We start from the raw sequence: 17,899 nt of genomic DNA, 5'->3' as shown, positions 1-17,899 counted from the left end.
AATGGTTGGTCGCTTGATACCATGGTTTTCAAAACTGGATCGGGCCGAACAATTGGATAGGAAAATTTGAGAACTAGTCATTTGATCGGTTTTGTTTTATCCTAGAACTATCTTTTTGGCAAAAAACCGTTGATTTGGTCAACAAATTACTGACCCGAGTTATTGAATCGTTCAAACCGTCAAACGGTTTTTGGCTACTTTTATTTATTTATTTTATTATTTATTTATTTTATCATAACAGATCATCCATTCAGTTCGAATGATTGGACCATTCGACCTAAGAACCTTAATGGTTCATTGTCTGGTTCGATTTTAAAAACCTTATTTGATACAACGACCATAATAGCAAAAGAGGGTCCAATTTTAATAATTTTAGATGTATAGAGGATCAAATCAGACAAAAAAAGCTAGGTTTAGCCGACAAACTCCATTATTTGTTTTCAAATTCACCCCATTTTCGTTCTAAACTCCCATTGTTTAATTCCAATTCCCTCTTATTTCCCTTCATCCGCAACACAAGTGACTACCCAAGTCTCTCTCTCTCTCTCACTCTGTAATCTAATTACCAAATAGACAAATAATGGCTTGGTCTATTAAACTGTAATTTATTTATAAGCAAGTAATGGCTTGGTCAATATTTATTTAATAACCATTGCAATTCAATTTGAATCCACGATATATCCAATGGACAGGATCAGATTCGAATTCGATATAAACAAAACCCATATCCGAGTCGATTCATTTGTGGTCGTCCTACGGAGTCAGACTACGGTACTTCCGTCTTTTCACTGTGGACGATAAGGTGAAAAAACTCGAGCCTTTTTAGCCTACGCCGGGGTGCGCACGAGGAGCACGAGAAAATAGCGGTGCTGGGCCTGCTGTGTGCTGTCGTGCTTTGTCTTCTCCGCTACCGGTACAATGGTTGCTCCTTAGTCCCTTCGCATCCGGTGTAGTATAGAAGAATTGTGGGTAGTAGCGTTTTGCTTTGACGTCGTTACCGCATAACGAGGGTTCAGACTTAAAAGACTTTTGAGGTTCCCGTCGCGAAACCCTAAAAATCGCCATCGAAGTCTTTCAAGCAGCAAATCTCTTCCTCTTTCTGCGTCGTCTACATTGGGAACCCTAGTTCTTCAAGTCTGAAATTAGAATATTTCGGGTTATTGTGGAAAGCATTAATCGTTTTAGGTCTCAGTGTGTTCGCGAAAATAAGCGAGTTTCGGATTGTTTTTCATTGTCAACCGATAAAATTAGGGTTAGGGTTTCTCTGTTGGTCGTCTGAGTATTGGCGCAGAAAATCACGGCTTCGGTTCTGCAGGTTAGCTTCTGAACATTTTTAGAGAAAATGTATGTCTAGTTTTTGCAGGTGGTCCTGAGAAATTGTTTTGTTTCTCTTTCTTTTGTAGGTGAACTCTTAAGTATTTAGAAAACATTAGGTTTTTGAGTTCTGCAGAAGAGTTTCTTACCATTTAATTGGAACCGTGAAATGTGGTTACTCTAGGGCTTATTTCGCCGTAGAGGAGAACTGCGTTGCAATTGTGTTTCTTGGTCGAATAAATGGGACAAGATTTACCTGATTCGTTAGATAACGGGCCGATTAATGTAAAGGTTGAACATGAAGAACAAAAGCCTCACTTGGAGGAGAAACAAAACCGTGTTGAAAATGCGGAGTCTTTGCCGGAGTTGCCGCCGACACCGGAATCTTCGTCGGATGATAAGAATCTTGAATTACCAGGAGAGGCTCGTTTAAGCAATGATCAAGGTTCGTTTGAACCTGCTCCTGAACCCATTGTTGCCAACACCTGCGCTGATGCCAATGGGCTGAATGAAGATAAAAGCGACGTTGAGGATAACGGTTCTGGCCGGGTTGAAGTCGAAGCTGCTGCTCCAAATGTTGGATGTCCACTTGTTAAAACTGAGGATGAAAATGCGGAGGATTCTAAGACTGAGGTGAATGTAAATGAGGTAGTTCCGCATGAAGACAATGATTTTAAAGAGGCAGAATCGAAACAAATTGGGGCGGTGGAGGAATGCGCGGTTCACATGGAGGGCTCTAACCAGTCGTTTGCTGCGGGCGATGAATCGGGAACTGAGGAGGAGCAAGCTGCATTTATGAAGGAACTTGAAAATTTTTTCAGGGAGAGGAACTTGGAATTCAAGCCTCCCAAGTTTTATGGAGAGGGATTGAATTGCCTCAAGTAAGTTTTTTGTTTTTTTCAATTTTTTGTTAGTAGGCTTTTTTTTTTTTCCAGTCTGTTTTAATTATCGTTATTAATTATTTTTTTGTTACTTGTTGTGGGAGTTAAGGTTATGGAGAGCTGTGACTAGATTGGGTGGCTACGACAAGGTATGCACGGTGTTTTCTAGAGCTGCTTTTAGTATTTTTTTTAGTTCCTTGATGGTTTATGTTTCATGTCAACTTTCAATTTTCAAACTCGGAGCACTGGATTTCAGTTCCAGACCTACTTGGAACCTTTTTTGTTTATAGGGAACCTAACCAACCTTCTACACGCCTGTATAGGTGACCTCATGCAAACTGTGGCGACAAGTAGGAGAGTCCTTCAAACCACCAAAGTAAATAATTACGATGCTCCTTTTGATTTTTGTATCCCTATAGTTTGTCTCTAGTATGTTATCTTCATGAGTTTCATGTCTGTAAGTGGTAAAACTTTCATCGCAATCGTGAACTTTCTTTATGGTAGGTTCTTAGCACTGTTTTATGTTTAGATTTTGGAGCTATTGACTTCTTAGAAGCTCTGTTGATTTTGTTGATTCCATTGATAATTTACTTGCACAATTTCCCAATGGCAGGACTTGTACCACTGTCTCTTGGTCTTTCCGCTGCTTCTATGAGAAGGTGATATTGGCCATCGAGATCTAAAATTTTGATTATGACATGAATTTAATTCTGTTCAAAACTGAAACCAAAAGATGGTTTTCTGATGTAAGCTATACCAGTGGAGTTTAGCTTAATGCCACTTTTTGGTGGTTGACTCAATGTCTGTATTGTTTTGGTTCTGGAAGTAGAGAAAGATGCAGGAATATGCCAAGCTCTCAATATGTCAGCAGTCTGAACATCAGAATTCTGCTCTTGATCTAACCCAACAGACCATTTGAACGACCATAACTTCATCAACTCTTCTGTATTCTGTCTCTTATCAGAAAAATCCTGGCCTTAAATTCTTCTCATTTAAGTCCAAAGAATGATAGCTCCTATGCAGCACCGTAGGGTTCTACCCTTTTTTGGTGGGGAGGAAAAAGAGGGACGAATACACTATCAATGTCTGCCAATGGCATCGAGTTAGAGATATGAAATAATACAGTAACAGATAAAAATGAGCAGAAGACTATTATGAGTGGTTTTATGGCATGATTTATACAGGAGACAATATGATGATATGGAGTGAAAGGCAGTAATTAGGGATTCCCTAATTGGACAGGTTTTACTTTTCAAATCCATCATCTCCTAGAAAAAAAAGCCTTGGAGGGGGCAGGGCCAAACAAATATACTTTTGGAGGAGAAATTGAGGGGGATGGGAGAAGGGAAAAAAGAATAATTTGAGTATTACTGGTAAAAAAAGAATAATTTGAGTATCCAATTCTCACACCCTGTATCAGATCCAACTTGAACAATAATGACACCTAAATCAGCAAATGGATCTACACATCCTTTAACTTTGGTGGTGTTTGGTTTCGTTATATAATTTTTTTAGTGGATCAGTGGGTTCTGAAACATGCCATATCTATTTGATGTTCGTTTGAGGGCATTGCATGTTTTGAGATCATCCTTACATGGTTTTGGTCCACAGCGTATTGTCATTTTTTGTGTTTGGTAAACTTTCATGCCTTTGTCCATATAACTGTAGATTGGATGATGTTACATCCTAGCTGGTAGCGAGGCTTCACCAATTGAGAACAAAGCCTGCCCCGGCGCTTGAGGGTTGATGGATCTCGCCAACTTATGAGGCACTCTTTTCCTCCAATCTAGCACTTTCAATGGTGGCAAGATGAGTGGATATGGTGTGTCGTCTTATCCCATCCCTTGCTGGGTAAGATGGAAGGGTTTCAGGTGTAAGGGAAGAGACTCAAATCAAGTTCAATCCATAAACAGGTCTCCCCTAGCTTCGGTATTTGACCACTCGACCGACGCTAAAACCAATTCTTCTTGGAAAAGGTCGATCGAGCCAAAAGAAAGAAAAGATTGGCAAGCGATCATCGCGCTTCTAGTGGATACAGCTAAACAGTCTACATCATGCCTCTAGGAGACTCTAGTATCAAGTGGTGTCTTCATAATGTCATAGCGGAACACTTGAAACAAGACAAAGCAAAAATGCTTATGATAATGGAATACATCCTAGAAAATTTTACCATTAATAGGGAATATCCCTAGTTTGTCATCGAAGGTCTTTCTAGAAATGCATCCTTTCACCATTTGCATTTATGCTGCACTCATTTTTTGGACATGGTGTTTCTTATCACCCTTAAGAGGTGAGGGTTGTTCTAGGTGCCAGACCAGCATCTCATCCATTTTGGTTGGCCTACTCATCCATCTCAATATTCACATTTTCTATACACATATTTTAGATATGCTCAATACTTTGCTCCCTAGAGCATTCCTGGCATTGCTTTATAAAATTTTCTTTCAGTTTTAGCGTGTGTTCTCCATTTTGCCCATTTCTATTCTAAGTATATGGGTAACATCTTCCTCAATCTCTCCTTTGTAATAGGTTTTTAAACCAAGATAATGAAAGATGTTGTAGTGAGATATCTCTTGGTCTCCAATTACAAGTGTAACCTTATTATCTTATGTTTACAACACCTAATAATTGAGGGGGATTCCAAAGTGGTGGTGGGTTGGTTGAAAAATTCTGAAGAGGCTATGTGGCGATACAAGAATGAAATGAAGAAATTTAGTTGGTTGACAAGGAATATGTTGGTCACTGTACAGTGAGTGGGGAGACCAACAAATACTTTGTCGGATATGTTAGCTAAGCAAGGGGTAAATAGGGAAGAATTATTTGGGTTCAGTTGTGATTCTTGTTTTTCTTTCCTAGTTTACTTGTAAGATTCAAGGAGGGGCTGCAGCTTGCGCCTCTCGCTGGAATGATGTATGAACTCACTCTAAATTTGCTTCTGAATCAATAAATCTATTATTATTCATCAAAAAAACCTTATTATCTTATGTTCACTCCTATTATTATTAAATTCACATTGCATGTTCTGTTTTAGTCCTACCTATTTTAAAAACATATTTTTCTTTTTTATGAATAAAACATCTTGTTTCTGAGGCATTTGTCTATAAATGTAATTTTGTATTTAGTGTTTCTCTCTAGTTTCATGAATTAATGCTGTGTCATCAGGAAACTATATATGCCATTGGACCTCTTGCATTTACATCACAAACACATATGCATGCTTGCATGCACATGCGCACACATACACAAATACATTCATGAATATATACAGCCATATATATGGAATTATGGATACTTGCTCAAAGTGTTTTTTACTGAGAATCTTGTAGATACTTTTCGCATTGTTCTTTATAGGGCTTCAGGCTTCTCTTTTCTATTGTTGCTTTGACTTTGTTTTTCTATGTTTCGATATGCCCATGGGCCTGTATCCTCATTTTTCAGCACTTGCAGGCACTCCTTGACTATGAAAGGCATAAACTGCATGGCAGCGAACTATGTGACCCTGCTATTTCACTTAGAGAACCTACTGAAACTCAGGTCAGTTTTAAATTTTTGTTTGCTCTAGGATCTATTTATTTTACCAATACAGGCATTTGTTTTATGCTTAATGGTTCTAGCTATTTTGGCTTTGTGCATATGAATCTAGGTTATGTTAAGCTATAACATTTATATTCTTATTATGATTGTAAAATTATGCATTTATGATAGGCAAAAATGAGGTTGTGGTTGAAAAGTCCTTTAATCTTCTTGGGACTTCCCTGTCAATCACATTGAAGGGGGTATTGCTAATGGAGAGACGATTTGTCATCCTGATGACAAACTGAAATTGACATGGGTCGAAGTAGTTAGAAATGATTTAAGTGCCCGTAACTGAATGGAAAAACAGGATTCATGTTGCTGATCCCATATAGTTGGGATAAGACTTGAATTCCAAGCAAATTGGAATTTAATTTCTAAACTATATCAGTCATTTGCCTATCATGTTTATATGCCTTGAAATCTTGTAAATGATTAGCATCTTTATATAATAATCGGTGAAAAAGTGGCTTCTTCTTTGTGACATGTATTGTGCCATAGTTGGAGAAAGATAAGCCTTAGGCTTTAACAGTGTGATTAAAGTGTTGCCTAGATGACTTCTCTAAATCTTTGTGACTTGCTTTATTGGTAAGGACTTTACCAATTGTTCTAGGGTCTAGATGGTTGTGTCTGCAAAACAGTTTCTTATATAAATATAAGGCATATCATCATTTGTAAATAAAACCCTTTAACTCATCTCAGCCTTGATCCCAGCTACTTGGGGTAGGCTAAAAAATACCGTCCTTTCAGTGTGCTCTACCAAGAGCCATGTTTTTTTGTCAAATGTGAAGTGACCTTGCATTGTCAAAAATGATTTAAGAGATTCATATTTATATTAAATTGGCTAAAGGTTATCATGTTGGCTGCCATCATCATCATCAGGGCTTGGGACCCGAATTGTAAGACAAGACATAGGGGTGAGCAAACGGTTTATTCGGTTAAAAATCGAACCAAATAAACCAAAATTTTAAATGAAAATCCAAACCGAAATCGAAATATTGAAAGGCCAAAGTAACTGAAACTAAAATTTTCGGTTTGGTTTTCGGTTAAAACCGAATTTCAACAATGTATTTATTTTAATATATATTGTAGTGTATAATTTAATATATATTATATATTATATATTATACAATGTATATAATAAATTATATATTTTAATACATAATATAATACGCTATATTACATTTTATACATATTATATATGCACTATATGTTAACAAATATATATATATATATTATAGATAATGAAGTTTGGCTAATTCAGTTTTTTTGGTTAACCAAACTGAAACCAAAATTTTTGGTTTGTTTTTTCGGTTTTAACTGAATAATGCTCACCCCTACAAGCCACAACTGTTATATTACAAAACACTAATTATCTTGTTCATTTTTATTGATCAAGGTTTTAAAAGGCGGAGGTGAGGTGTAAGCTTCAATTGATTTTGAGGCGTAAGCCTTGAGCAAAAAAGGAAAAGGATATAATTCATAAACAATAAAGACATGAAAACATAAAATTAGGATCTTATATGGCTTATATGATACATTACAAGGATTCATGGTTCAAAGTATTCATACACCCCTATATGATGAAAGGGATGTATTGAGTATCAACACTTAGAATCATGCATACCTTTTTTCAGTTTTTTTTCAGTTTTTTTTTTTAATTTTAGATGCTTAGTTTTATATTCTTTAATTATTAAAAAGAGTTTTTTTAAATACTTTTAAAAAGGGGTACCAGTACCCAGTGATTTAAAAGGTGCGCCTAGGCGCATAGATGAGGCGCATTTTAGGGTAGGCACCTTGCCCAAGTCCTAGGCGCATGCTTGGTGCGCCTTGTGCCTTAGCCCAGGCATGCGCCTTTTGAAAATTTGACGCTTTTTCCTTTTTTTGAGTCTAGTGGCTGGGCCCCCGTACCATACCCCTCAAGGCCAGCCCAAACAAGTCCATGTTAGGGTCTTACCAGAGCTTTGAGAACCCTCTATTTGGTAATGCTGTCCATTCATTCATCCTAATAAAATATCTTCTTAAAAGCAATTAAAACTATAAATCATTATTTTTTTGTGTGAAATCTAAGAATTTAAGACCTTAACATGGACTTGTTTGGGCTTGCCTCGAGGGCCGTGGCACAAAGGCGACTCGTAGAATTAGGAATGTAATATGTCACATTAGGTACTTGATGTAATTGAGAAAAAAAGAGATTGTGGGTTTTATATGCTTGAAAATGTTTTATATGTCTGATTTCATTTTTAAATTCTCAATTGAATATGCTTTACATATTATGTTTATGCATTGTAATTTTAGATAATAGGTTTTTTAAAACATTTATTTTAAAACTTGACTTTATATTTTTATTAATATTATGTTTTATATTTTTTTGATTTTTTTTTTGCATTTCTTTGATTTTTTTACGTTTTTTTTTATTTTTTAGCTTTTTTTTTTAAATTGTGTGCCTTGCCTCAAAAAGATGCGTGCCTCACCTTGCGCCTCAGGCACAAAATGGCCCTTGCACCTTCCGCTTTTAAAAACTGTTGGTACCCTAAAGCATGGCTTCTGAACTACCATTGACCTAGGCAGTTGGACTATTTGGCCCGGGAACTGTCCAGGCAATCGGTTCCGTTTTACCCCAAACCCGGTCCTTGGCCAAAACTGTTGAATTGGTCAACAACCCATTGACCCGGGCAGTCAAACCATCAACCCGTTCGACCCATTCAGCGGTTTTTGGCTGTTTTTTTAATTATTTTTTTAATATTTTAATTTTTTGTCAGAATGGGTTGTCCCTTCGAATCGTTGACCTGGAAACCTATGGCTAGAATGGTTCTGGTTCCAGGTCGTTTTTTAAAACAATGCCCCAAAGAGACACTACAATTTGAGTTAGAATCTTACCAAAGTAGTTTTTTTTCCCTATTTTTATTTTTTTTCCTAGAACAACAAAATCATAGAACTCAAACTTTTCAATTTAGGGGTATGAACCAACATTGTTTTAAGAACAAGGCATTCCTATTTCCTTTCTTGCACTAGTATGCATTAGTGAAGAGTGTCCATCTAAATGATGCATGTGCTTTAGAAGAAACAGATCATCAAGTGTGAGATAAATGGGCAAATGGGTAAGAATAAAGCATGAACAATAAAGCAAGCTATTTTCTGACACATTTTATATGCAAGTTTTTGTTATTTATATATGCTTATTTATTTTCTCATTACACCAATATATTTTGCCCCTATGTAAACCTTCATATTCCACATTAGCATGCTGAATAGTTGACACCTAAGCCTTGGACATTTTGAGGCCAAAGGCCCAAAGGTGTAAGCCTCAAACAACTCAAGGTCTAAGCCTTGCTGGTGGGGACTGAGGCTATTGAGACCAGGCCTTTTTTCCTAGCCTTGCCTTGAGGCTTAGGCCTTTGGCCTCGCCTCAAAAGCCTCTTAAAACAATGTTATTGATAAAAATTATATTGTTCGTTTTGCAATTTAATGCTATAATGTTACAGTTATATGAAAATATTATCAGCAGGTGGGTGTTAATCAAACATCAGGATCAGGAAGGGCACGAAGAGATGCTGCAGCTCGTGCTATGCAGGGTTGGCACTCGCAGCGTCTTCTTGGTAATGGTGAGGTCGGTGACCCAATTATTAAGGTCTGTGAAGGTATCTTTAACTGATGATCTCATGTCCCTGTTTTGTATTCCCATGTGGTTTCTTTTTCGTGACACCCACTCAATATAGCCATCTTTGTTTCTGCAGGATAAAAACTCTATTTCTATGCAAAAACGAGAAAAGCAGCTTAAAAACATTGGTATAGTTGTGTATCTGGATCACCATTATTAAAAATATTATCCTTTTTTTCCTGTAGGAATTTAAAAATATTAGCCTACCAAGCAAGTTATAAATGTTTTATCCTTTTTTTTATGTTTTAATGTAAATCTATACAGGTTCACATAAACGTAAAAAACCATCTAGCCTGGAGCGTGCTGTCAAAGCTATGCATACAAAAGCTGCAAAGCCACAGTTAAGATCCCTGAGTAAATTTGGTTTCTTTATTTGCTACTTTTCTGATTCTAAGTGGTTAAACTAAAACCACCATACGGAAGGGATAAACTTAAGTGTTGGTTGCATGTGCATGCTACTTTGAAATGAGTATGGGATGAGCTAGTACAGTGCCCTCATATGTGTAGAACTCTATGTTACTGCAGTTTGCCCCTTACATATATAAAATCTTGTCCTTTCTCTCAAAAGATAAAAAAGAACACCACTGCTTTAGTTCCTAGTGCATTCTTTTCTTTGTATTATTTCCCAAGGTGAATTGTACTTAAAGCTGAACCGAACTCGGTTTCTATGCCAGAATGGAAACAATGGTTGTTGATATTGGATCCCCAGCTGATTGGGTGAAGATCAATGTGCTGAGAACTGTAAGCTTATCTATCTGCGTATGCATGGAGGATGTATTTATATACGCCAGATGTACCATTTTTATGATTGAAGTTCAACTTGAATTGAAACTTTGCTTTCTGTACAGAAAGATTGCTTCGAGGTCTATGCTTTAGTTCCTGGGCTTCTGCGTGAAGAGGTATGCGCAATCTCCTGTTGGGACCTTTTTCTACCATCACCATAAGATGTTTAGCATACACTCACACTAAAACACTCGACCAAATCAGAGATGTTTGTCTATCTAATAGTGTATCTATGTCCATGATCCATCATCTGAAAAGAGCATCCATCCTACTACTACTTGAGTCCTTTTCTGTTGCTGCATGGTTTAATCTGATGGAGTAGCAAGTTTTCTTCTCCATTAGGCCCTTTACATGTCAAGATAGCTTCAAATTTGCTTCTACATCTTATTTTAATATTATGTGAAATGGGAATTATGTACAAGGTGGTTATCGACATGATATATTGTGAGATGCCAATCTCTAAGCTCCACAAATGAAGGGGGGTGTTCTGTAGTGTGGTTGAGAACGCACCATGCTATAGCAGAATAAGTGTTCTGTACTGTGGTAAAAGATTGGTGACCTGAACCACACCACACCCACATAGGTGTTCTGGAGGGTGTGGTGTGGTTCAGGCCAGTGTTTTAAAAGCACAGGGCGCAAGGCGCGTTGCATGCCTTTATAAGCAAGTCACAAAATTACAAAAAAAAGATAAAAAATACAAAAAAGTCAGAAAATTCAAGAAAATGCCAAAAAATTAAAAAAAAATGCAAAAAATAATAAACATAATGTTAATAAAAATATAAACTTAAATTTTAAAATAAATGTTTTAAAAAACCTATTATCTAAAATTAAAATACATAAACATAACATGTAAAGTGTATTCAAATGAAAATTTAAAAATAAAAGCAAACATATAAAGCATTTTCAAGCATGTAAAACCCAAAGTCTCTTATTCTCCTTAATTGCATTGTTTCAAGTAGCTAATGTGATGTAAAACATATTGCATTCTTAATTCTATGAGTCGCCTTTGTACCACGCCCCTCGAGGCAAGCCCAGGAAAGGGGGATGAGAAGAAAATCAGATCGTAGTGGCCACAATGAGCCATCGATATCTTATACAGTTTCTGGGAATATGAGGAAAGCAACTAAAAACAGCCAATAATTCCACTTCAATTACTGCTTTTAACATCTTGAAAATGAATTGGACATTTAGAAAAGGATGTTATGCTATCAAACTGCAAAAATGTCTTATATGTAATCCATGAAGTTAATTCTTACTTCTCGTTTGCATGTGCAGGTACGTGTTCAGTCAGATCCAGCTGGGCGCTTAGTTATATCTGGTGAACCAGAGCAACCGGATAATCCATGGGGTGTCACACCGTTCAAAAAGGTCTGTATTTATCTTCTTTAAAAAGAACTGGGCTATTTATCTACCACCAAATAGATTGAGTGATCACTTGACAAGATTCAATATCCAAGAAATTGTCAACGCCCAAAATGTCATCATATATATATGTGTGTGTGTGTGTGTGTGTGTGTGTGCAAAATATTCATTTGGTTATGCCAATCCATAAGATTGCAATTGCTACTAAAGAATTTGATGCCAACAAAAGCTGTTAAGCTCCGACAACTTTGCTAGATGGATTCCTTCCTGAAGAGCTTTCACTGGATACTTTTAAAGGACCATGCAGTGCAGAGCCATGGTGACTCTTGTAGTCATTCTCTGATTAGAAAGGAGCCAAATTGAGTGTGTTGAGCTGCTCATGGGGCGACATGACCCATATGTGTGTGTTTATTTTTTTCATTTATAAAAATGATTTCGTACCAGCCCACAGAATGGCCTGGCACGGGCCAATGGGCCACAAGCTTGGGTTTTTTGGCCCCCTCTCTGATCTATCAAGTCGTGCCAGCATGTGGCCCGCTACAGTACCGGTGGCATGACACATTACACCTATATAGTATTAGAGTGGTTTTGCCCATTGTAGTATATATAGATAACAAAAGACTTTATTGAGTCATGTTTCTCATAACCATCCATTTGTTGGAAACCAATTGAGCATGATGGAGAACCAAGGTTCAAAATTTCGATAAGATACACCTCATATCATATATTTTGGGTCCTGACACGCCTGTTTACAGGTGTTTCAGGACCCCCCTCTTTTTTAATGACCAATGCATGTATTTGACTCCCCAAAAACCAAATTTTGGAAAAAAAAAACATGTTTCTGTGTATCTAAGTACCGATACGCCTCTGCCGATACATAGAGGCGTATCAATACTTTGAACCATATGGAGAACATTGATAGGATTTGGTAGCCTTGTTCATGGTAAGAACATTCCAACTTTCCAAATATAAATTACATACAAAATACTAAAAATTCCAATAATTTCTTATATCTAAGCATTGCTAAGATCAGTGTTTTAAAAGATATCTATCAAAAAAAAGATCAGTGTTTTAAAAGACGTGAGAGGAATACGCCTGGAGGTGCGCGTCCAAGTGAGGCCCACCCAAAATGCCCTGAGGCATATGCTTTGGATAGGAAGTGTACACCTACGCCTTTTTTCATGAAGCGTGCTTGAGTTGTACACCTCATGTGCTCTCATGCACATTTAGTACAAAAAGACAGAAAAAAGAAAGGAAAAGGAAAATAAAGGAAGGGAAAAGAAAGGAGAGAAGGGAAAGAAAAGAAAAAGAAAAAGAAAAAAGAGAAAAGCGAGAAAAGGGAAGGGAAGATAAGGGGAAATAAAGAGGGCTGGGGGCTCCGCCCCCAAACCCCCTACCCCTTTTCTATGCATCTTCATACTTAATATAAAATATTTTTATTAAGAATAAAGAAAAATGAGATCCTCCTTCCTCTTCTTACCCCTCCCCCTCCTCTTAAAGAGGCTTACTGTAATGCATTGTTCAACTTTGTCCCTACCTAAGGGCCTTTCTAGGACCAGGTTACCTGGTCACTTCGGTGGTTCTTTCTTTCGTGCTGTAATTCTTTCATGGGTTGTTGAATGATAGGATTGTATCTTTCATTGAGCCACTTGAGTTGTTTTTGTTTCAAGGGATTGGTTCGTGTTTGCATTTCTGTCAAGTGCTAAACGAATTTGTTTTAGTTATAATGATTGTGGAGTGATTGCATATAATGTTGGCTTAGGTTATTATGAGTGTCAAGTAATTGCTTATAATCTTGTCTGAGGTTATTTATCTCTTTGACGACTTATGGTTGCTTAACTGGAGGGCTTATAATAACCAAGGCCCTGTTTGGTGCATCTTTTCTTGCGATCTTTTGGCTGTTTACAGGCCAGGCAGACCATGCCACTGTCTTTTTCCGTTTTGTTTGTAACAGATCTAGCCACCAGACGTGAGAAGCCCATTTTGGGCTGATTTTGGGATGCTCCAAATGGAGCTTTTCACGTCTTTCTCGCTGTATTGTCGCGCGAAAAGACACGGAAAGATGCGTGGTAGCCAAACTAGGGCGTTGTTTGGTGCGTCTTTTTGCACGGTCTTTCGGCTGTTTACAAGCCGGGAATACCGAAAATCAGTCTATTCCAGTTTGGCACGCGGAAGATCTAGCCGCCAAAAGACGTGGCGCCGAAAAGAAGTGCGAAGCCCATTTTGGGCTGATTTCGGGAAGCTCCAAATGAAGCTTCCTGTGTCTTTCACGTTTTAATCTCGTGCGGAAAGACCCGAAACGACGCACGGAAAGATGTATCTGCCAAATGGTCTTCGGGCTGCCCAGATCTTATGTCAAAAGTTTAGTGCGTCTATTGGCTGTTAGTGCTACGAGAAAATCTTCTCAAAAAGACTTGCCAAACGGGCCCTAGCTTTGGGCTGCTCAGATTTTCATGCAAAAGCTCAATGCGTCTTTTGACTGTTAGAGCTACTAGAAGATCTTCCCAAAAAGACTTGTTAAACGGCCCCTAAGTATGCTTCAAGGGAAGCTCTTCAAGACGAAACTTCGCATACAATATCCGAGAGGTCACTATGGAGATGCATAGCTTAGGAGATTCTCTGGTTCTTTTAATGATGATCAGTGTGAGATGGAGAGATCTCAGATCTTTGAGGAGGCTACAAGATGAAGGCCATGAAAGTGGAAGCTAAAGACTTCATCTTCAAGGATATAAGAATCAAAGGGTGTTACAAATTGAAGATAAGAGAATCTAAGAAGGCTACAATTCTGGTGGAAGGCTTAGAGATGGTCAAATGGTTTAAGGATTTCTTGAATGAAGCAGCAACAAAAGGAAAACAGATCTGTTGGAAGGAAAACCACACAAAGTCAGGTAGAAGATATGTAGTGGAACAAAGGAAGGAAACAAATGGCCTGCTTCCCTGCCGGGAAAAACAGTCAAAGGATAGTGAGGAGTGATTGAGATTTTTACTGCATTTACAGTTTGAAGGAATCTACAGATGGAGAAAGGGGAAACTGCAGAAGAAGACATGGGATTATTTGCTGGAAACTTATCAGCAATGGAGGGTGGGAGTCTCACCTAGGTCCCAGGGTTTCCTAGCTGTGGCAAATGGCAACAGTAACCCTTTGTTGAATGCAAACTTCTGTAAAGCTCACTGGACTAAAATGTTAGTGGTTGAAGCTAAGAGTCCGATTAAGGATTGGAGGCTGATAGCTGATATCTTGATTTGTAAGTTGGTATTAAGGAAGGCATTCATCTTAACTCCTTTTGATAGTATGAGGCAGTATTGATTCCTCTTGAAACTTGGTGGAAGTTGAGGCTTTAAGCACTCAAGAGGACATGTGATCCTTTACTCTGTATAAATGGTCTCCTTCTAATTTGAAATCTTATGCCATTGAAGATGGAGTGGTAGGCAGGCTGATTGGGCTGCCTTTCCATCTTTGGAGACATGATGTAGCTGTCTCCATTGCTGTATTATGTGGAGCTCGTCTTGTTGAGGAGTTTTGGGGAGGTTTGCACTCTGCTGCTGCCTTGTTGAATGGAGTTAAACCAGAGGGGGTACCTAGGAAGATTACTTTTTGGGTTGAAGGACTGTCTTTTACAGGTGTCTCTAGTCTCCTCCATTGAAGCTTCTCTGTGCTTGGAGTCTAGACAGGAAGAAGATGAATTGGTGGAAGCACAGGCTCTTCTTGGCATGCTTACAATTGTTTTCAGCAGAAAAATACCTAGAGCTAGCAGTGAACCATTAGAGGTTATCAGAAATAGAAAGGCATATATGTAGATAAATATTTGCAGTAAGTTTCCGGAAGCAAATATCTAGCCTTAGGCTCATTCTAGTCTAACAGATCCTGGTCAATTAACTCATTCACCTTAGGAGTATCAGTATGCCTTGAAAAAATGAAGGATCCATTATGGAAAATACCCGTCCATTCATCTATATCCATGGACAATGCCATATTGGCAACTAAGATAGAAGATAGACTATCTGCCATCCAGGGTTTTAATAGGTTTTGAAAATAGGAGATTGTTGTGTACATCCATGAGTATAAAGAAGAATGTTATCAGGGATTTTGGTTGTAAAATTCTATTCGTAGTTCATAGGAATTTGAATTTTCAATAAGCCTCTATGCTAATTTTAATAGGAGTACTTGATTTATATGGTAGGCTTCCATAATCCTAAATGAAGGATACAGAATTCCAATCTTTCATTAGTCTTATGGAAGAAATATAATTGACATGGTATGAATGGGGGTGTCTTGGGTTACTGCATTAAAAAGAAGTTTGCCCAGCTTGTGATTAATATTTGCCTTCCATCCTTGAAATTTGAGGCTTAATCAGTAAGGCCATTTAATCTAGCTTGATTCTTATTAGAAAATTTCAACGTAATACCCAAATTTCGTAGTAGAAATCCACTTATTATTACTCATTTAATAACACCATCTTACACGAGGATGCTTGAATGAATGTGGATGCATTTGCTTCTTTTCTAGCTTGTGAAAAAAAAACATCAGCAAATGTTAAATGAGTAATGGGGGGTAGGTGTAGCAATTTTTGTTTCCAAGGATAGCAGCTTTGCAATCTGCTACTACCTTGGTGATCAAATGGGACAAGACCTCCATTATTAACTGCAAAAGGTAAGGAGGACAAGGGGTGTCCTCACCCAATCAAATGCATTCATACAAACAAGCTTCAATTTAGCAGGTCATAAGCCTTTGCCTACTCAATTTTATAGTCATGGATCCATCTTTTCCTATTCCTTTTCTGAATAGCATGTATCAATTCATGAGCATCGGTTACATTGTCTGTAATTTGGCTCTTTGGAACAAAAGGTAGTCCAATTCTTTTAGGGAGGAGTTTTCCAATGATCTTGTTTAGAACATTACATGGGTTTATGGGGTGGAAACTTGTAGCTGGCACATTTGGTGACCTAAACCATATCAGTGTGATGTAGTCTTCCCGTCAGACTTCTGTTTTGAGAAAAAAACTTACAAATCATACTGCATATGTCCTCTTCCACTAGCGTCAATTTCCCTACGATGGTCATAGCCATCTGGGTTTTGGGAGGGGTAGACTGGATACAGACCTAACAACCTTTAGCACTTTTTCATGCCAAATGGCTGCTCTCAAAATCGAACTTGCCCTTTCATGTTCATAATTTTTCATTTGCACCAAGAAATTGTCCCTCCCACTGTTGACTAAATTTTTTGATAAATAAGGGTGGGAATCCTACCCACCAAAAGGGCTTTGAAAGCACCCATAGATTAAACTTGTTCAACCCCCTTGAAGGTGGGCATTACTATCGGTTGAACCAGAGGAGACTGTAGAATTTCCAAGCTAGACTATCTTTTACACAGAAGAGTTGTTAGAAATATGATAATGAGTTTGTTGACAATGTCTTTTTGGTTCTTAAGCCACTGGCCATCTCCTTTGGGCCACACGTTATTTCTCCTACACTTGGTGGCAGCATGAAAAAAATGTTTTTCTATCATCATGCAAGAGCCTAGTTTCCCTAGATTAAAAAAGGGAAATTACCTAATCTTGTTTCTCTAGATTGCTGAAGCCAAGTTAATTCCTCCTGGAAGGTTAAATCACGTTCACAACACAATCTCAAATAGGTTGTACCTTGATCTAAAGGGTTTGTAATTCCCATGTATCTAATTATTCAGTACTTGAATTGTTACCTCTGAATTATGTAAAACATTTGATTCTGCTGTTTCATTGTTCTTTAATTTGTCCGGGCATAAAAGCCAACATCTTTGATTTTCAAATCATGCATCACAGTAGAAGTGGGTTTTTCCAGGTTATCAATTTGCCCTCAAGAATTGATCCACATCAGACATCTGCTGTTGTTACACTGCATGGCCAGTTGTTTGTACGCGTGCCTTTTGAATCAGATCTGTAGATGCAGTGATTTTGGTCTATTTCTGCAATGTAAACAAGAAACCTCGACATAATTGTGCATACAAGATTTTGCTTGCCTAGTACATGCTAAATTGTCCCAGGCGTCAGTATGAAGCTCTGAATTGGGTATGTGCAGTTGCAGTTCATGATTAAGGTAAATTTCTTGTGTTAGGTTAAACTACATTGACATAGTTGGACAATGATGTGGTTCTTAGCTAGCTTGGAGACACTAGGAAAGCCATTTCTGTTCGATGACGAAGTCAAAAAATCATATATTGATCATGACAAACTTGTGCCATTCAATTGGTAGTTTGTATATAGCCATGGATGGACACTTCACTGGATTTAATCACTTTATGCGTATTTTCAAGACTGCGTCTTTGACTTGCTATTTGTGGCTCGCTGCC

At 37.8% G+C, this 17,899-nt stretch overlaps 1 protein-coding gene across 8 annotated transcripts; it reads left to right on the top strand.

Moving 5' to 3' along the window:
* The first annotated feature begins 512 nt into the window (after nt 1–512).
* Nucleotides 513–17,862, top strand: LOC148849593 (AT-rich interactive domain-containing protein 6-like). 8 transcript variants are annotated; one of them, XR_016101456.1, is made up of 13 exons: nt 513–1,315; nt 1,404–2,195; nt 2,305–2,344; nt 2,519–2,571; nt 2,809–2,854; nt 5,643–5,729; nt 9,277–9,399; nt 9,506–9,557; nt 9,694–9,769; nt 10,104–10,170; nt 10,282–10,328; nt 11,488–11,580; nt 17,392–17,862. XR_016101456.1 is itself a non-coding variant. In XM_088952548.1 (13 exons), the coding sequence occupies exons 2-13, from the start codon at nt 1,555–1,557 to the stop codon at nt 17,491–17,493; spliced, it is 1,431 nt and encodes a 476-aa protein (XP_088808674.1). In that variant the 5' UTR covers nt 513–1,315; nt 1,404–1,554; the 3' UTR covers nt 17,494–17,862. The 8 variants fall into 8 exon arrangements, 4 of the variants coding, with proteins under 4 accessions (XP_088808674.1, XP_088808671.1, XP_088808675.1 ...); XR_016101454.1 differs by having other exon boundaries at nt 9,274–9,399; XM_088952548.1 differs by having other exon boundaries at nt 10,278–10,328.
* Nucleotides 17,863–17,899: the final 37 nt, after the last annotated feature.

Source organism: Nelumbo lutea, chromosome 6 (assembly GCF_056320005.1).
Source record: "Nelumbo lutea isolate HS-2025 chromosome 6, American lotus-T2T, whole genome shotgun sequence".
NCBI classification, from domain to species: domain Eukaryota; kingdom Viridiplantae; phylum Streptophyta; class Magnoliopsida; order Proteales; family Nelumbonaceae; genus Nelumbo; species Nelumbo lutea.
Note: the sequence above shows the minus strand (reverse complement) of the source record. Positions and strands in the feature narration are given on the sequence as shown.